General features: G+C 48.3%; 1 protein-coding gene across 5 annotated transcripts in view; it reads right to left on the bottom strand.

Annotated features, from left to right (window-relative positions):
• The window catches only part of LOC311111090 (poliovirus receptor homolog), an 80920-nt gene that overhangs the window by 27765 nt on the left and 32155 nt on the right, over window positions 1–21000 (bottom strand). For 2 of the 5 annotated variants that reach the window (XM_084153766.1, XM_084153768.1), the window contains exons 2-7: window positions 18629–18738; window positions 18013–18262; window positions 17241–17549; window positions 16929–17046; window positions 16428–16576; window positions 3284–8645 (exon numbers count right to left, since the gene is read on the bottom strand). In XM_084153766.1, coding sequence (XP_084009892.1) covers window positions 8047–8645; window positions 16428–16576; window positions 16929–17046; window positions 17241–17549; window positions 18013–18262; window positions 18629–18738 — 1535 coding nt within the window. In that variant the 3' untranslated portion in view covers window positions 3284–8046. Of the gene's footprint in view, window positions 1–3283; window positions 8646–16427; window positions 16577–16928; window positions 17047–17240; window positions 17550–18012; window positions 18263–18628; window positions 18739–19831; window positions 19959–21000 lie in introns of those variants that run through there. The other 3 variants (XM_084153765.1, XM_084153767.1, XM_084153769.1) reach the window with 3 other exon arrangements.

Raw genomic sequence — 21000 nt, 5'->3', positions numbered from 1 at the left:
TACAATTTCCTGTGTGTCTGTTATGCTCAAGAGTAGTCTCAGTAATCTCAAGAGTTCCAGTGTGTTCTGCTTTAGTGTACTTGACATTGACACAACAATATAGAGTAGTAGTGTGGAATGCAGATATATTGCAGACAGTCAGGTACCCAGGCCAGGAGAAGCCATCGTCATTATGCAAAGAGCAGGGAGTTGAAGATAAAATACAGCACATGGAAAAAGTGCTCTGTAAGATGTCAAATATTGTCATTGGTGTGCAGCACACGGCTCATATGCAGTTTTTGGTAAAAAAAGAAAAAGAAAACCATATACAATCTCATTGAATACACCCTAAATCTGTGGCTCTGGATTGGAGAAAGTCAAACAGAATCTACACAAAGCATGTGATGAGGCCAAAAGGAGTTTCTATTCACATTAAAAAGGTCAGAACCAGGATGGCTACTCATAGGTCATTGAAGAGATGCCCTCATGGGTCAGCCCATCAATAAATCATGCTGTGATCCATGAATCTAGCCAGGCCAGCTATCACACTCTGGGATCGTTGAGTCAGGCCTGGAGCCTAAGGGTTGGGGGTAAAACGGAGACAGGTGGTGGTAGGCTAGCTTCTATCCATCCATCAGCAGACTAGAACAGGCTAAAGAGTATGTTAATCTATACACTACTGTATGGACTGGACTGTACAGTAGCTCAGCAGATACTTTGAATGCTGCAGGGTAAACAGGCATACTCGCAGATACGCATACATGTCTACCCACTCAGATGTCCACACACACACACACACGTCTCCTCACTTGAATGCCACCACACACACGGCACCCCCCTCAGGCCATCATACCAGACACGGAAACAAACTGTCCCACTTTGCTGGTGTCTAAACACATAAACATGCCGTTATAGTACACGCTGCCGTGCAAAAACACAGAAACACACACGATTATTCCTAACCGAGTCCGACAGAGACACAAAAACAATGTCTGCCTCATCCTCCCGTCACAGGGAACCAGAACAGGGCCACCATGACAGTGCCCCGAGCGTCACACTGTCCCATCACTACAATATAACTACAGTGGATTGGAACTGGACTGGACTGGTACAGCACTACATTAGGACAGGGATTGGACAACATTGAGAGCTTGGCACCGTAGTGACAGTTTGGTTTCAAATCTAGGTTATGTGGTTTCAGGTTGAACAGACAGGTTTTGGTTTAAGGGGTCACTGCTAGAGGGACGTTCAAATATTTGTGTCGAGCGCGCAACACAGTGTGCTTGTATCCCTCTCAGGCGTTTCAAGTGATGCCACCATTTCCGCTCTGTTGTGAAAGGAAGTCTTTAGCATTCAGCCAGGAGCCCAGAGAAGAGAGTGAGCGAGTGAGAGTGTGTGTCGCCTTCTCATTTTGCCAGCCTCAAACTCAAAGCAATTAGTGGAGCCAGATGGCTGTCTGGACTCTGAATAAATAGTTTGAGCATCGACGGAAAAACGGCATAGACGACACACACAGAGACCTGTGGCAACGTGCCGAGGCAGAGGGAAGACGCACACAGAGACCTGTGGCAACGTGCCGAGGCAGAGGGAAGACACACACAGAGACCTGTGGCAACGTGCCGAGGCAGAGGGAAGACACACACAGAGACCTGTGGCAACGTGCCGAGGCAGAGGGAAGACGCACACAGAGACCTGTGGCAACGTGCCGAGGCAGAGGGAAGACACACACAGAGACCTGTGGCAACGTGCCGAGGCAGAGGGAAGACACACACAGAGACCTGTGGCAACGTGCCGAGGCAGAGGGAAGACGCACACAGAGACCTGTGGCAACGTGCCGAGGCAGAGGGAAGACACACACAGAGACCTGTGGCAACGTGCCGAGGCAGAGGGAAGACACACACAGAGACCTGTGGCAACGTGCCGAGGCAGAGGGAAGACACACACAGAGACCTGTGGCAACGTGCCGAGGCAGAGGGAAGACACACACAGAGACCTGTGGCAACGTGCCGAGGCAGAGGGAAGACACACACAGAGACCTGTGGCAACGTGCCGAGGCAGAGGGAAGACACACACAGAGACCTGTGGCAACGTGCCGAGGCAGAGGGAAGACACACACAGAGACATGTGGCAACGTGCCGAGGCAGAGGGAAGACACACACAGAGACCTGTGGCAACGTGCCGAGGCAGAGGGAAGACACACACAGAGACCTGTGGCAACGTGCCGAGGCAGAGGGAAGACACACACAGAGACCTGTGGCAACGTGCCGAGGCAGAGGGAAGACACACACAGAGACCTGTGGCAACGTGCCGAGGCAGAGGGAAGACACACACAGAGACCTGTGGCAACGTGCCGAGGCAGAGGGAAGACACACACAGAGACCTGTGGCAACGTGCCGAGGCAGAGGGAAGACACACACAGAGACCTGTGGCAACGTGCCGAGGCAGAGGGAAGACACACACAGAGACCTGTGGCAACGTGCCGAGGCAGAGGGAAGACACGGACCTAAAGAACCAAATTGGTTCTAGCTGAGACTACAGTGCAGAAAAACACAACTGTCAGAAACTGTCATCTGAACATTCAAAACTTCACACAATGAATCAATTTAGACTTAATCTCTGCACTGTATTACCGTGGGGAGTGAATGGCGCATGGTTTTACAGGGATACAATTATGGGCGCATGCACGCACGTCTCCTCCTCCCACTTGTCCTCTGTTCAATTTTGACCAAACCAGTCTGGTTGAGTCAGCCCTTGAGAGCTAGTCTATTCACTTAGTTTCAGCCAGCATGCACATTCCCCAACTGATAACAAACCCTCCCTCTGCCTCCAGGAGTAATTCTAAAGCAACACCACCACATTCCTAAGCCATTACACACTATATCTGTATGTTTCCTTGACTCTCCCACTCTGTCCAAACTACCCGTTACCACGGCAGCAGGTTCACCTTAGCCAACCAGATGACATATGCAAATCAAACAAACAGGGGGAGGGGCTTGTGTGTGTGATTGAAACTTGCGCTAACACACTTCACCTACAATGGCCTCTCTCCCTAGCTACCCTTCTCATGTTGATTCCCATAGCCTAGATACTGTATGTTATCAGCACGCTGTTGACAATTAGCAGTTTTATCACAACCGAAACCAGACAAACAGCAAGACTCAGCACCCTCCAGGTGGTGCTAACATGTGACACTAGCTAACAGAGGACATTGATAATAAATATACCCAGATACATGCTTACATTAAATTACTATTTATGTGCGTTCTATTTCATTCTATGTACATAATACACAGCAACAAGGTCATCATTTCAAAAATCAAAAAACTTTAATTGCAACCAAATCCAAAAAAACAACTAAATAGAAAGACATGACAAATAGTGACAACAAATTCTAAAATGCTTTAAAAAATAAAATGACAAGTTCAGAGAATGGTGAATAAAAAGCACATTTTGTGGTAAGATTGTTTCGAGTGTGCACTGTGCACCATTTTGTACAGTAAAAGCACATTAAGCCTGTTTTGGCGTAGTAATCACAGCAAAGCAGTCGAGAAATAAAGCACTCCAAAAACATAAATTATAAAGCACTGCAATAAGAGATAAAAAGATAAGGACTTGTAAAATAAGCATTGATACAGAAGATAATAAATCCTTCATGTTTGCTGCTGAGAAATAGAACACGTGACACCATAAATTAGTCATTATTTTTCTTTCTGCTAGATACTGTATTTATATATTTATACTATGTACACGTCAGGGGGGAGCGATTGAGACGACAAGGAAGTTAAGGCTTCGATTAGTCATCAGTGTTTAGAGCCAGACGACGATGATGTGGATTATCAACAAAAGAAAACTAAATAAAACACTGTGCTAGTTCCAGGTCAGGAACATTATCTGAATTCACTAAAAGCATTTTTATTTAATTTTTGTGCCAGGCAGTACAGGTGGAGGTCAAGAGAAGTAGATTCCCAGAAAACATTTACTTAAAAAAACATGTTGTAAAAGACTGAAGATAGTTCTTTTATAGAAGCATTTTACTTTGGGACCAGTCAGTGGAGGTCAAGATTGGCAAATTGGGTATTTTATTTTGTGAAAGCTGTAAAACGCAGCACTCACAGAGAGAGAGCAACAGTACAGATGATTCTCAGAAACAGTGTTCTCAGAACACATTTTCCTTAAATCCCTGACATTGGGCAAGAGGAGTGTGTGTGGCTCTCTCCCTCTCTCTGGAGAACAGAAGGGTTTCTGTGAATGTTCTGACAGAGTTCACACCACTGAGCATAGAAAGGGAATAGGAAGATGTGTATGTGGGTGTGTATCAAGGACAGTTTGAGTTGGAGCGAATGTGGGTGCCAGGGTGTGTTTGGTTTGATTAGGTTGTGGGTTGTATGTCTGTGTTCAGTGTGAGCGTTTGGGGTAGTGTCTCTCCTACTGGTTCCCTCTTTCTGTATGTGTGTGTGTGTGTGAGAGAGATCAGGCTGCAGGGGACAGTGTACAGTAATGTCTCCTCCAACTCCCATTGCTAAGAGACAGAGGGGGCAGGAAATGGCCGTTCGGGTTACACACCCTGTGGCACTGACAGATGTCCCTAAGCCCCTGAGGGCTGACTCAGAAACCACACAGATCACTGCCTCTGTGGGAGCTAGTCTATCTGATTAATAGTGTATGTGTCTCACACTGTGTGTGTGTGTCTCTGTGCCTGTGTGTTTATGGGTGAAGGGGCAGTATGTTGATTGACTTTAGTGAACCTGCCAATCCAGTTATTTCAGTTATCATCCTGGTTGAAAAACTAAAATGTCTACATGTATGTCAACTATTGTTCTTGAGATTAACTAGATTCACTAGTATTTAATGGCTGAAGATGTGAATCTTATACGTCCTACACCATTTCATTGAAGGGTTGTCTATTCAAAGCAGTTACATTCTGAGTACAGTATTATTGGCTCTGATTGAACTTTGACCTTGGCCAAACCAGGAAGTGAGTTCCACACGACAACATTGACTCTATACAGCAGTTATTTACACTCTGATAAATACCCACATTTTTCACAGGAGTTTGACAAGAAAAATAAAGATCCGTACATATACAGTATACAGATACCTCACACCAAAATATACAAACAACTTCATCCCTTCCTTCCTTCCTTCCTTCCCTCACTCCATATACACATCAGAAACCGAAGGACATTATCAATATTTCTCCAAAGACACAATTTATCACCTTCATACAAATATAACTAGTGGGTATATCTTGTTTTGGTGTTACACACAAGTGCAAAGATAGGAGATATATGTTTCTTAGTGGTCATCATAAGTGGTTCACTACAGGCCTCTACACTGACCATTTTTACAAGGAGCACGTGTGTGGCTAAGTTGAAAAATGTAGGCGCACACAAAGAAATTTAGGAGCACAGTGAAAAATATTTGAGGTAATAAAGCTAGAATTCTAGAATGCACTGGTGCGCCTAAATATAAATTCCATGTCGCACAGCAAAATATTTAGGCGCATATGCGAGTAAAATGGTCACACTGTACAGCCCTGCTCTAGGCATGCACTCTATCTATAACGTGTCTGTAAGCCAGAGTTTTCGCCTATACTGAGGCCATAATGCTATCAATCTATTGTATTGACAGACTTAGGCTATCGTGTTATCAAGTACTGATGGTTAGGCGAGTCGCACATTGGGTCAGTATCTATCCCTCCCTCTGTCTCCCCCCTCTCCCTTCCTTTCTCTCCCTCATACCAAGGTCAACAGCCACTACAAGAGTTAACGTCATCCTGGAATGCTACTATACATCGCTCTCTCACCAGAGAGTGTGTGTGTGTGTGTGTGTGTGTGTGTGTGTGTGTGTGTGTGTGAGTGTGAACACTATGTGCATCTCTCTGTGACCCCTATGGTTTAAAGTTAAAGGGCCCCTATAGGAGGCGTGTACACGGCCACCCTCCACGCCCTCAGCGGTAAAACGCACATTGTTTGACCCCATGACCTCTGGCTGACCGTGACCTAGAAACAGACCCAGGCTTAATGGGCCAATCAGGCACCTCGCCTGATCAGGGCGGCCAATGAAACCCCACTGATTAACCAGGGAACACGATGAATCACAGGTGAGTCATGAGATAGGAATCGTTAAGGGGTTGATTCAGATCTGGGGTATTGAGGGTAGAGAAAGGCTCTTCAGGAAGACAGCTGTTCATAGCCCTCCAGTGACTTGTTAGACACACACAGTTTGGTCATTTGTTTGCCTCTAGTGATGTATAATAGTTGTACATGGTGATATTGGCTTGAACAGCCCTGGAGTGTCTTGTTAGAAAGACAAACAAATGAGTCACTAAACTATCAGGCTCCTGTCTATGTCTAAATCATGGAGGAATATACCCAGACCTCCTCTCTGCTAGTCAATATAGGTCATATTATAGGTCATACAACCTGTGTATGCACAGAATCAATCAATTAATTTGACTTAATTTCTCTTAATTGACTACAGATGCAAATATGCCATCATGTATTTGAATTTCTATATAACGTGTGATTGTATAGATTGACAGAGGGCTGTATACAATGGGATAGGAGGAGACCTTACTAATCAAACTACGAAAGCCAAGATGTACAGCGAGCAGGGCATGACTTCACCATGGCTCTCTTGCTCGCTCAGTCAGGCCTGGCAGGAGGAAGGGGGCACAGTACAGTAAGTGGGGTGTTTGACACGTAGGGAGGGAGCCATGAAATACTTCCTCTGCTCTCCCTGTATCCCTGACCTCCACACAGCCCTGTGTAAATCACACACACGGTAAACAGCGCAAGCAAGCGAGAGAGAGGTGATGGAGAAAGACTGGGGGAGGAGAGAGACTGAGGGAGAGAAGGAGATAGAGGATGAGGAGAGGGGTAAGGAAGGAGGAGAGAGAGAGGAGGGAGTAGGGAAGAGAGAAGATTGACAGGGAGCGAGAGAGAGCGGAAGAGGGAGCGGTGGTAATTTGGTGTGTGTGTGTGCTAAGCTGAGCGGTGGCTTCACGGCTTATTAGCAATAAAACTCTTCCTGTCAGGAACACCACAAGAAGAGAGGGATCAAACGGAGGAGAGGGAGAACAGCTGTACGGTTTCCCTCTATCCCAGTCTCTCCGGAGATGAGAGAACAGCTGTATGGTTTCCCTCTATCCCAGTCTCTCCGGAGATGAGAGAACAGCTGTACGGTTTCCCTCTATCCATTCCCTTCCTCCTATCCCTCCATCAATCCCTCTTTCGTGCACTCTCATCATCTAGATGACTACCCTTCCTTCAGTAAGTTGTTTATCATTTCAGAATGTCCCAAACTCAATTCTGTGCATACTTCCAGTTGATGAGGAAGAGAGAGGAGGCCTCCAGCAACATACAGACACTAGAGAGAGTATCAGACATTTTACTTTACCACATCGACCACTTTCCCTGCCAAACTTTCCCTTCCCCAGTACTGTCACATACAGCAGAAACAAGGCTACTGTAGCCGGAACAAACATTGTCCCACAGGAGAGAGACGAGAATAGCAGGGAGCAGATATCATCGTGACACCCCTTACATTGCTACTGTGCGTTTAGTGGAGATAAGAGTGAATATTTTAGTGAGGAGTTTCTCTAGCTAGTGAGGGAACGGCTGCATGGAGATGCCATTTTACACACAAGTCCCTACTACAGTGTGTCTCAGGAGGCTTCAATCTCCAAGGTCCCTAAGCTAAGGAAAGGAGGAACACAGACAGAGCAGCGATGTCAGAAAGATCGTTTTAGGATTTCTTTCATTTGTTTTGGTAGATAGATACCAAGTGATCCACTTTTCTTCATATTGGGATTAGAGAGCATAGTTGTCTTGTCAATGCACCAGTCCTCCATCTTGTTTCTGTACATTCCCTCCCTCAGCCACTTCATTCAGTTCATCTTGCTCTCTCTCTCTGGGCTGCATTGTTGGTCGTTGTTAATATATTTCACTGTGGGTAGAGTAATACCCAACACCACCGAGTCCTCTGGAAGGAGGACATTTCATCTCTCCTTTCATTCCTCCAACCTGCTTTCCCTTCCTCCTCCTCTTTCTCCTCCCGTTCTCTCTACACGTACACGGCAGTCCGTGAGATGACCGACCCGTCGCGCTGAGACTCCATGTCGTCGTCAAGGTAACCGCCAATGATTCCATCCTGGTCATGTGGTGGGCGGAGCTGCAGGATGGGCCCGCCCCCTCCGAAGTGGTCGTAACTCTCCTCGTCGTCCTCCAGCTGGTCAAACTTCCTCCGTTCCGCCTCGTCCAGCTCGCTGCTCAGCAGGATGTCCTGCGCCGTGGGCGCCGTCCCAACCCCACCCTCACCACGCCCCCCTAGGTGTAGCGGCACGTGGTGATTGGCCTTCTCAGTCATGCCATCATGGGCGGAGCCCTCCCTGTAGACGTAGATGGGGCTGTTGTTGTTGCCGCCCGCCCCGTTGCCCCCGGCGCCAGCACCCGTCCCGTTCTTGCTCCCCTTCTTGCCACTGCCGAAGATGCGTGACTTGATGTCGTAGGAGCTGTGGTTTGGGTTGCCGCGGTAACCCTGCTGTTGCCGGCGGCTGCGGGTGACCAGGACGGCAATAAGGGCAGCGACGAGGAGGAGGACCAGAAGGGAGCCAATCACAGCACCTGCCACCACGCCCGCGTTGGACGGGACCATAGAGGGTTCTGTAGGAGGAAGGGAAGGGAGAGGAGAGAGAGAGAGAAGAATAAGAGGATGAGACAGGTGGAGGAAAGCAGATGGAGAGGGAAAAAAAGGGGAAATAAAGCAAGAGAGGACAAGAGGGAGGAGGGAGGGAGAGAAGAAGAGGAGGGGTTGGATGATGTCAGTAGTCTGCACTACCTGGAATAGTATAACAGTAATCCTTCTACCCCACATAAAAAAAAAAGTGGTTGTCCCACTGGCTTACATAAGTTGAATGCACCAATTTGTAAGTCGCTCTGGATAAGAGCGTCTGCTAAATGACTTAAATGTAAATGTAAATGTATTCCACGTGATGTGTTTTTGCACGTGGGAGTGTGGGAGTGTGGGAGTGTGGGAGTGTGTGAGTGTGGGAGTGTGTGTGTGCTGAGGCTCTAACAGCAGTGTTTAACGTCACTGGCGTTTCCTACTCTCCCTCTGAGCTGCTCCTGTCCCCATTCCCTCACAAACGCCCCAATAACGTCAGAGCAACATTTCAACAAGGTCTCTGCAACATCGAGGCAACGTGCCAATGACGTCTCCTCCTGAACAGTGTGAGTGCAGTGTGCAGGTCCACTTTAGTCTCAGTCCCCCCCACCCACAAAATAGCAGAACGATTAAGGAAAAACAAAAGACATCCTCTGGAGTCCAGAGAGGCTTGAGTCCGGAGGGCAAGAACAGGTGGAGGCCATGCAGGAGAGGAGGATGATACATGGATGGAGGGATGCAGCCAGGGATGGAGGAGAAGGAGAAAAGGAGGAGGATGCGGGGTGGTGGTGACTGACAGAGCGAGACAGCAGAATGACAACTCCTGCTTCAAGCTACTATAATGTAGAAGAGGGGACAGTGTGTCGGTCCGCCCCTCTCTCTCCCCTAGCTACTGAACACTCAATTGAGCTCTGTTGTATAAGCCCCGGACGGTGTGTATTCCCTCATACCCAGTTTGGTCATATTGCAAGGCTCATGACTCCAGACACACCGGCTGGTGAGATAGACTGCTAGTTATTTAGCATTACTTCTTAGCAATCTCTGTTACAGACCACGCAGTATCTCAAGCAGAGACCTGGTGTAGAGGATCACATTGGGACAGTTTTGTTCTCTGTCCACTAAACACTAGTGCTGTAATGCGGGTAAGGAGGAAGTGTGATGTATGAGACTCCAGGGAGGGGAGTGATGTCTAAATCAGGGCTGTGGAGAGGTCCCGAGACCACCCTGCTCTACTGCTCTCCCCCTCTACTGCTCTCCCCCAACACCTTTCTTTTCATCCAGCTTCCTCTCTCTCAACCCTTCTCCTCCTCTTCCCCCCCCCCCACACAGTAGCTAAACCTTTCCATTGACACATGACAGTGAGACATGGTCCTCCAATCCCTCCTATAATAAAAACACAGGAAATGCATTTAAACCTCGGTCTCCAGTGGACCCAGAGCCTCAGTAACTTGAGGTGCTAAAGGATGGAGTAGGTACAAGTGTCCCCTAAACACTGATACAGGGTCAGGGGCCACATTCATCAAGATTGTCTCTGAGTAAGAGTGCTGATCTGAGAAGTCCCCCGTCCATGTAATCTAATTCATTATGATTTATAAGGCAAAACTGATCTTAGATCAGCAGTGAGATGCTTTATTAATAGAGGCCCTGATATATTCTAATCCTCCCAATGGTTAAAGGTTGGTTAATCTGATACTAGATCTGTGGTCAGGGGCAACAGGGTTGGTGGCTGGTCTGGGTGGTACAGTAGAGTGCTAGTAGAGAACAGCAGAGCGCTAGTAGAGAACAGCAGAGCGCTAGTAGAGAACAGCAGAGCGCTAGTAGAGAACAGCAGAGCGCTAGTAGAGAACAGCAGAGCGCTAGTAGAGCACAGCAGAGCGCTAGTAGAGCACAGCAGAGCGCTAGTAGAGAACAGCAGAGCGCTAGTAGAGAACAGCAGAGCGCTAGTAGAGCACAGCAGATCGCTAGTAGAGCACAGCAGAGCGCTAGTAGAGCACAGCAGAGCGCTAGTAGAGAACAGCAGAGTGCTAGTAGAGAACAGCAGAGCGCTAGTAGAGGACAGCAGAGCGCTAGTAGAGAACAGCAGAGCGCTAGTAGAGAACAGCAGAGCGCTAGTAGAGGACAGCAGAGCGCTAGTAGAGAACAGCAGAGCGCTAGTAGAGGACAGCAGAGCGCTAGTAGAGAACAGCAGAGCGCTAGTAGAGAACAGCAGAGCGCTAGTAGAGAACAGCAGAGTGCTAGTAGAGAACAGCAGAGCGCTAGTAGAGGACAGCAGAGCGCTAGTAGAGAACAGCAGAGCGCTAGTAGAGAACAGCAGAGCGCTAGTAGAGGACAGCAGAGCGCTAGTAGAGAACAGCAGAGCGCTAGTAGAGGACAGCAGAGCGCTAGTAGAGAACAGCAGAGCGCTAGTAGAGAACAGCAGAGCGCTAGTAGAGAACAGCAGAGCGCTAGTAGAGAACAGCAGAGCGCTAGTAGAGAACAGCAGAGCGCTAGTAGAGGACAGCAGAGCGCTAGTAGAGGACAGCAGAGCGCTAGTAGAGAACAGCAGAGCGCTAGTAGAGGACAGCAGAGCGCTAGTAGAGAACAGCAGAGCGCTAGTAGAGAACAGCAGAGCGCTAGTAGAGAACAGCAGAGCGCTAGTAGAGAACAGCAGAGCGCTAGTAGAGGACAGCACAGCGCTAGTAGAGGACAGCACAGCGCTAGTAGAGAACAGCAGAGCGCTAGTAGAGAACAGCAGAGCGCTAGTAGAGGACAGCAGAGCGCTAGTAGAGGACAGCAGAGCGCTAGTAGAGAACAGCAGAGCGCTAGTAGAGAACAGCAGAGCGCTAGTAGAGAACAGCAGAGCGCTAGTAGAGAACAGCAGAGCGCTAGTAGAGGACAGCAGAGCGCTAGTAGAGGACAGCACAGCGCTAGTAGAGAACAGCAGAGCGCTAGTAGAGAACAGCAGAGCGCTAGTAGAGAACAGCACAGTGCTAGTAGAGAACAGTAGTGTTGTGTCCCAAGGTTTCACTAAACAGCTTCCTGTAGAGAAATGCTTCCTCTCCTAAGGTGTTTGGCATTCTAAACAGCATGGGACCAGCTCTAACCAGCATGATCACACACACACCATATGTTTTACTATCCTTGTGGGGACCTAAAATTGATTTCCATTCAAGATCCTATTTTCCCTAACCATAACCTAAGCTTAAAATAGCTATTGTCCTCGTGGGGATGTGGGAAATTTCACCACGAGAGAGAATTTTCCTTGTGCACGCACACACACACTTCTCCCAGTCAGGGAATCAACACACTGAGCACAGTGCCTTGGGAAGAGCAGTACACAATCTTCTCAATGAAAAATGCATTCAAATATCTCCCTCGCTCTCAATGGCACAACGCAGTTTCTCTGGACTGCGTAAAACCAGTCTATTAATGCCAATCTCTTTTTTCCTATGTAGAGGCCTATACATGCTGCTCCATCACCTTGCATTTTTGTGTGCAAATGTTTTCACCATGACCTGTAGGTACAGATTGCAGGTCCGACTGTTTTCTATACTGAGTATTGTCAACCCAGACAGTCTTTCCAGAAACATTGTGCATTATATGTCCATTGTGCGGCACACAATTTAAACTTAGTCTTGAATGATGCATAGCAAGATATACCAAAGATAAAGGACTGTTGAAACCATTGCAACCACACAACTGAAATGGCGGTTCACCAGTATGAACAAACTCGCAAAGTGCTTTTTTTGTTTGAGCTCTCAAGAACTGTTGTCCGCTCAAGATAATAATCTGTTTGCATCTGCCAATTTACTGGCTGTCCAGTATCCAGACGACGTGTCCCAGAGATTCCTATACAGTTCATCTCTTTCCGTAACGTGTTGAGGCCGACAATTAAGAAGAATGCGAGAGGCTCAATTAAAGATGTTGCAGAACTGCTATATTTGAAGCACCCACTCCCTTCTGCCCAGTTCACCTTTCTTGCTACAGCAATCAAGCTGTTTTTAACCATCCCTGTAACTGTCGCTTCTGTGGAGAGATCATTTTCTAAATTAAAACTCAAAATAACTACCTAAGAAGCATTAGGCTCTTGGTCTGACATACGTTTTTGAACTCCTGGTAAGCTCCACTCACTGCACTGGTGCCGTCGTAGCCTTGACAATGGCATTTGTTCACCGATATCCCCTTATACTTTCAATCAGTTTAATTATTTATTTTTCAAGGCCTGAGGCACTTTGATCAGTCACATTCTTGAAGCCCAAGAAACAAATGCTTAGCTTCCTAGTACATTAAAAAGATTCTTAATGACTTTTTGGAGGGTTACTGTCACAATTATTTGTGTCAGACAGGAGCATGGGCCCCAAGAGCTCGTTGGCCCCCGGGGCTGTCCGGTATGCCAAAACACTATGCGTAGCTCCAGCACAAAAACCACTGGTTGAGGAAAACATGATGCCTTTTATAGATTGCGTCATGCATGACCATAAGCTCCAAGTAACCGCAAGTAATGAGAGAGATGAGGCGGAAATAAAGCCTGCTGCCGCCCGCCTCCCAAAGACATGCAGCAGCAACCCCCAACCACACACACCACTCAGTGATGCATGGGCATATATTACATTACATTATATTATGGGAGAAGATGGATTGGTTGGTTTTTGGCTGGTTTCTTCACAGAGAGAGAGATGGTGAGTTTGCAGCAGTACAGAATGTGACTTATTGAATGGTCTGGATCAGACTATTTATACAGTATTATACATGTATCTGGTCTTGACCATGTCTTAATGAGGGGTGGATGGATGTCATCAGAGGGCCAGTCAGGCCTGGAGGCTGGAGAGGAACAGACTACATTAGATCTGTTCCCCCTCTCTGTACAAATGGCCAGAGACAGACAGACTGGGGGGAAGCGGAACGGAGGAGGTTCATCTTCTGAAGGGGGGCTAATTTTTATGTGACACCACTACAGGGGAATATGTGAAACGGAAAGGAAAAAGGTTAGTCTTCTGAACGGGTGGGGAAGGATTTTGATGTGACACCAGTGCATGGGAATAGGGATTGGAGACAGTGGGGATGGCAGAAAGTGGGTTAGCTAACCGCGGCGGAGCAGGTTCCAGTGCAGGATCGGGGGAGCTAAGCAGTGATTAAGAGAGCTGGTATTTAAACGTTAAGAGAAGGAGAGACCAGCTCAGCAGGATGAGAGAGAGAGAGAGATAGGGGGAGAGGGAAAAGGGGGATGAGAGGGAGCGAGAGAGAGGTATGAGAGAGAAAGGAAGGGAGAGAGAGAGAGAGAATGGGGTGAGAGGGAGATCGAGGGGAAAGGGAGACAGGCTCAGTGCTGTGGGCTGGTATTTAAGAGAGACATAGAGAGGGGGTCTCAGAGATGGCTAACGGCATGTCTCTCCACTGAGCACAGATCAGTACAGCGCTGTAGGAGCATGATAGGAACACTGACAGAGAGAAGGGGGAGAAGGGAGGGAGAGTGAGATGGCCTCTCCCTCCCCATCCTTCCGTTCTTCCCTGGGATTGAGGCTAGTTAGAGAGGACCGGACCAGGGGCAGGGACACAGACAGACAAAATAGACAGGTCCCAGGTCAGCTCATAACCCTGTGCAGGGCTCTGTGAGTCAGTTGTCACACAGCTGGGGGCAGGACAGGAGCAGGACAGGGGCAGCAGCAGGAGCCTGCTATAGCCTGGTCCAGACCAGACGCTGGTCATTTCACACCCATCGCCCCCTCTCAGCCCTGTTTGGACACAGCTCCACTGCATTAGCATTCCATCGGTTTTTACACTACCTCTCTCCGTCTCTCTCTGTGTGTGCCTGCACTCAGTTCATTCATCCCCCTTTTGACTCTCTTACTCACTGAGGAGGGGGAATGACAGGAGAAAAGGAGAGAAGAGGGAGATGACTGGACAGGACAAGAAACAATAAGGGAAGGGGAGTATAGCAGGAGAGATGAAGGGGGAGGGGGAGAAGAAGAAAGACAGGGAGTTAAGAGGGAAAGAAGAGGGAATGTAGGGGTGACGGACCGAAGAGGAGGAGAGAGAGGGAGGACAGGAAATTAACAATTCTGGGAGACAGGATGATGGACAGCAGAGTTTATGGGAGACAGGATGATGAGGGGGAGGAGAGGGAGGGAGGGAGGGAGGGAGGGAGGGAGGGAGGACAGGAGGGAGGGAGTTAAGAAGGAGAAGCAGCCAGGAGCTGAAGCAGCAGAGACAGACTGATCCGCTCAGAGAGGATAGAGAGAGACTACACTACAGCACCCCGCTACACACACACTCACAGCACTGTCAGCCTGCTCGCTCACACACATATCATAGAGAGAGAGGAGAAGCAGTGCCATAGATTCCCATAGGGGTTTTAAATGCCATCAGCATCCTGTTCCCCTCTCACCTCCCTCTTTATTCTAAAAACAGACACTCTCTCTACCCCTCTACCCTCTTCCAATCCTTCCCCTTTCTCTCTCCCAATCTCTCCCCATTTCAGTCTCTCCATCACCCCTCCCCATTTTTCTCCCCTCCTCTCTCTACCTCCCTCCCCCCAGCCGCCTGTCCTGTACCCATACCCAGGCCTGTAATACCCAGTGGGCCTGCATGGGGACGTCCATTATGTCCCAGAGAGACGCTAGTGGCCCATCAGAGAGAACACATTAGTATCATGAGGAGGTGAGGGACGGAGCGAGGGAGGGGAGGAGAGGAGAGGAGAGGAGGAGGAATGGTGGTTTTTAAAACACATTCACCAGTGAATTGCACTTTTTATCCATTTGTCCTGCATTCCCCCGTGTCAGCACAAAACGACTTCAGGTAAAGTGCAGATCAGGGGGGGTGGATGTATTTTTTATAAGAGAGAGAGAGAGAGCAAGGTGGAACTCGTGGAGGGGAAAGCTAAAGCTGTAGAGGGATGGAGGGATAGATGGACAGAGTGTTCTTTATTTAAACGGGCGCGGTCGACCGAACACGGAACATCCCTCTTTCAAGTGGTGCAGTGTGGATCTATCCCTACCCCCTCTCTCTCCCTCAGACCCCCCACAGGTGACCATCGGGGGCTATGATGATAACTGGTACGTGGGTCGGACCAACGTGGCTCTGACCTGTCAGGCTACTGGCAACCCCATCCCTACCACCCTCACATGGAAAACGTGAGTGTCAGTCCGTCTCTTTGTCAGTCTCGGTCTCTCTCGTTCTTTATCACTCCATCCACAGGCCACTATAAACCACAGATAATATTATGATCATAATGATCAACTCTACAGCCAATGGCCTCTTATCTTATTCCATAGTGGAGTTTGTCACAGTACACAACAAGGAGATAGCAAGGCCATGGGGTTGCCTTTCAGTCCAGTCCAATGCAAACCGTACCCTCAATAAACTAAGCCTGCAAGTGTACAGAGACTTGAAACTGTCTCTGATGATGATTCAATCCATTCTACCAGTAGATGAACAGACGAGTAGAGCTCAAACATCACAGGATCCATAGGTATGAACAGAAAGAGAGGAGTGATAAGGTTTCAAAGGGTAGAAGATGGATAGATGGAAAACCCAAACGGAGGTATAGAGGCCCAGTAAACTGGCTCACACCAAACACCCCCCACCACTAACCCCAGGGACAGAGCATGCTTCTACCTGACCCCTACACTACAGGAAAGCGTCACCACACCCTCTGTGTGTGTGTGTGTGTGTTAACCCGGCATGCCTGCATGTATAGTAAGTGTGTTTTCAGGTGTGTGTCCAGGTGTGTTTGTAGCATAGCATGCACATGTGTATGATTACAGTCATTTCAAGTGTGTGTGTTCAGGTGTGTGTTGACTCACCTCTGACCATAACAGTGACCTGGTCCTTGCCGGTGCCCAGGCGGTTCTTGGCCTCGCAGACAAAGGTTGTGTTGGTCTGCTCATCCACCTTCAGCACGGTCAGCACATTTTCTTTTATCTGCACTGTGTCTGGCATCTGACCGGTCATACTGGGAGTAGAGGGAGAGTGGAGGAGGAGGAGGGGGTGGAAGAGAGGGAGGAAAACATAAGTATTGGAACCTGGTTCAGATCTCCCTACTTTCAACTTTCACCTTTTCGTACCTATAAAAACATAATACAAGTAACTGGCTTTGAACCAGCCAGTCAGGACACCGCATGGCTTATTGTTTCTACTGGGGTTGAACCTGGAGTCAAACTCCACTATGGAATAAGATAAGAGGCCATTGGCTGTAGAGTTGATCATTATGATCATAATACTATCTGTGGTTTATAGTGGCCTGTGGATGGAGTGATAAAGAACGAGAGAGACCGAGACTGACAAAGAGACGGACTGACACTCACGTTTTCCATGTGAGGGTGGTAGGGATGGGGTTGCCAGTAGCCTGACAGGTCAGAGCCACGTTGGTCCGACCCACGTACCAGTTATCATCATAGCCCCCGATGGTCACCTGTGGGGGGTCTGAGGGAGAGAGAGGGGGTAGGGATAGAGAAAGAGAGAGAGGGGGAAAGAGAGGTTAATTAGTGTTACTTCCTACAGGGAGAAAATAATTGTATTCTGACGCATATGCATGACAACATTAAAAAGGTCTGAGAATACGGTCTGCATGAGTAGGTGTGTGTGTGTGTGTGTACCAGTGTGTGCAGTGGCCTTACACTCTATGGTCAGTTTCATCAGGAAGCTCTCAGGCTTGGCCTGGGTCCGGTGGGACACCACACAGCTGATGTCTTTGCCGTTGTCTGCTGCTGTGGGAACCAGCATGTACTCGCTGGATACCGTCACAGTGTTGTCAACGCCCGCCTTAGAGGCGGAGGTAGCGTTGCCGTTGACAGCCGTCACCCAGGCGATCTGGGCAGCAGGGCGACCGTCGACCGACTCACAGCGGGCCACGACAACTGGCTTGGCTCCCGCGGCGACAGTGGAGGCTATCGCTGTTACCCCGGAGGCAGAGTTCCTGGGTTTGGCTGATGGAGGGATGGAGGGAAGAGAGAATAATGAATGAACACCAATATTGATAAACGACGAGACCGGAGAAAACAAGACAACCTTTATCTGTTTGTTCTCCCTCTCCCAGTCTCTCCATGGGTGTTGAACGCGAGTACAGTGATCAGGAAAAGAGCAGACACCAAGCATGACAAGCAGCCGGATCAATAAACGCCCGAGGAGAGAGAGGGGAGAGCTGCACCAAGGTTAGAGCAATGGTTCTAACGCATTAACAAAAACACAATTGATCTGACAATACCATTTATAATAGCAATTAAGCTGCATGGACAGGATTTGAACCTGTAGGGTAGAGGTCGGATGGGATGGGGGGAGGGGGAGGCACGAGAGCACTTACACACAGATACATAATAGAACGTGGATACACACACATAACAGACCACACATACACACACACCCTAAAGAAAGACACACATACGGTCATACCTAGCATGACGAGGGAGGTGACGCCCTGTTCGTTGCCGCTGGGGTAGGTGGCGTATTCACAGATGTATTTCCCCTCGTCAGTCATCTTGACGTCCGAGATCTGGATGGAGGGGTTACTGAGGGAGGGGGGGTTCGTCGTGAAGCTGACACGCCCCTTCAGGGGCGATGTGGGGTAACTTGCCCCAAAACTAGGGTGGTAAACGGCGATGTTGAGCCTCTCGCCCTCCTTGGGCTCATAGATCCAGGATACCTGCGTAGTACAGTCAAGTTTATTCATTCAGATATTACACAACCTGTCAAATGGGGAAAAGGGGTAAATAAATAACAGCTACTTTTACTATTTTCTTTGTGTACATGTATTACCATCTAAACTAAAGTAGATAAAAGCTGTACAAGGCATGTAAACTTGGATGATCAAGGACAAAGTGTCTTTATAATAATGTATAATTTTCTCTTGTTAATGGCCATGGACGTAAATTGTTAAGACGGTAAAACCCACGAGTACAGACATTAGTTCCTGTATGTGTGCCTTTGATTATCATTTATGACTTTCTTCTCAAGTTGTAAAAACCTATCCATTTGTCTACATTTGAGTTCCTGTCTGTCGGACACTGACCTGTGTGAGCTGTATCCCTCCAGCGTCTGTAAAGGCACACCTCAGGTTGACCGCCTGGCTGGGGTATGACATCACCTCCGGTTCCACCTTCACCTGCTGAGACACCGCCCCTGGGAGGAAGAGGAGAGGACGATAGTGCACCTTTCACCACGGCTTCCGGTTTTCCCCTCCCTGTTCTACGTCAGAGGCCATGACGGAAAGGAGAGTAGGAGAGGAAGCTTGTTGAGACTATTGGGACCAGGCCCCAGCCCCAGTCTGCCTGATGAGGAGAGGAAGCTTGTTGGGACCAGGCCCTAGTCTGTCCGATGACAGATTATAGTACTGTGGAATCGTCTGGAACGCCATTAAGACTACCTACAGTAAGCAAGTAGGTCAACGTTCCAGGAGTCTGCTAGAGGGGTGTGTGTGTGTGTGTGTGTGTGTGTGTGTGTGTGTGTGTGTGTGTGTGTGTTCGTGCACGCCCCCCATTCTAGCGATGAGTGGAGGAAACAGGGACATGTAGTGAAGAGGAAAAACACCAGTCTGCTCCACACAGGTCATAAATCATTTGGATGGCTTATGCTTTTCTAGAACCAGCCATTTACTCGGTGCAGGCACACACACTGTGTACAGGGATTGGTGTGTGTTTGTGTGTACATGTTTCCTACATTATCAGGACCACAACGTCCTGACAAGTCACCAGAATGTGTCTTTCATCCATGTCTGCGTGAAAATGTAATTAACTGTATGAATGAATGTGCATCGGTGTGTCTGTCTGATCTACCTGTTCTACGTAAAGACACAAACTATCTGGTGTGACACACCTGTCAATGTTTACCAACATATCGATTTCTCTCTGTGTCTCTCTGCGTGTCTCTCTCTGGGTCTCTCTCTCTGGGTCTCTGTGTGTCTCTCTCTGTGTCTCTGTGTGTCTCTCTCTGTGTCTCTGTGTGTCTCTCTCTGTGTCTCTGTGTGTCTCTCTCTGTGTCTCTGTGTGTGTCTCTCTCTGTGTCTCTCTCTGTGTCTCTCTCTGTGTCTCTCTCTGTGTCTCTGTGTGTGTCAACGTCTTCCCATATTGTGTGTATCAACACGCACACACCCATGTGATTGATACTGAAATCGATGTTCCCATCAAGACAAACAATTAGCATCATAACTGGTTCTACTGGTTTGTCCATCCTCTAGAGACTAAGACTAGAGAAGAAGGTGGGGTGGAAAACACACCATCCCTATGGAGACACGAGTCAAAGGCCAGGACTGACGTCTTCTCTGGTGGTGATGAGCAATCCACACAGCCTACCTCTGCTACCATGGTCTTTAAAGAGAGAGAGAGAGAGAGAGAGAGAGAGAGAGAGAGAGAGAGAGAGAGAGAGAGAGAGAGAGAGAGAGAGAGAGAGAGAGAGAGAGAGAGAGAGAGAGAGAGACAAAGAGAGAGAGATGTAGAGAGAGACAGAGACAGAGACAGAGACAGAGAGAGAGAGAGAGAGAGAGAGAGAGAGAGAGAGAGAGACAAAGAGAGAGAGATGTAGAGAGAGACAGAGACAGAGACAGAGACAGAGAGAGAGAGAGAGAGAGAGAGAGAGAGAGAGAGAGAGAGAGAGAGAGAGAGAGAGAGAGAGAGAGAGAGAGAGAGAGAGAGGAAAGAAAACAAGCAAGGTATTTCCTAGAATAACCCACCATCTCTCCCAGCACCGACTCAAACCACAAAATAACCCTTCTGCAACCACATAACCTCTTTACAACCACCCTGAGATTGCTGCTATGACTGAATAGAGCCAGAAGCACTGGTTGCAATCCCATTTCCCAGTCTTCTCTCTGAAGTGTGCACTTGTTCACGCCCCCTCATGGTATTAACAGCATTCAGTTGGTGTAAGCATGGGGCTATAGGGAGTTTCCACCATATTCCTTCACAGATAAGATTCAGTTCTTATACTGGCAAATCAACGAGTGGGAGTGAAGTGAATGAATCAGTGCACGGGGTGAAGGGTTCAGAATCTGAGTGTGTTCTAGCTGGATCCTGGTGCCTCTCCAGACCTTGAAGCCCTGTATGTATTATGCCCTAGTGTAGGGCCTATTGCTGTGTGATCTAGGTGTTGGGAGTGTTCGGGAGGGATCAGGCAGCAGCCTCACATCAATCCACCTGCAGCAGCTAGACCCACTACAGATTAGCTCTGGGACCTGCTCGGCTCTAGCGAGGGAAGGAGGGAGGGATGGAGGGCTATTGAAACCCAGGATTGCTCGTCTCCACTGGGGAGTATGGATTGAGTCAACTTTGCATGCCACAGGTCATTACACAGAACTGTATTGATAAGCGTGCACACACACACACACCTAATTTGTGTCACTAAGGTAAGGATGCCTTAAACAGATAACTAATATTAAACTATAAATAT

The sequence above is a fragment of the Coregonus lavaretus genome, assembly GCF_964263955.1.
Source record: "Coregonus lavaretus genome assembly, chromosome: 3".
In the NCBI taxonomy this organism is placed as follows: Eukaryota; Metazoa; Chordata; class Actinopteri; order Salmoniformes; family Salmonidae; genus Coregonus; species Coregonus lavaretus.
This window is presented reverse-complemented; position numbering and strand designations above follow the sequence as displayed.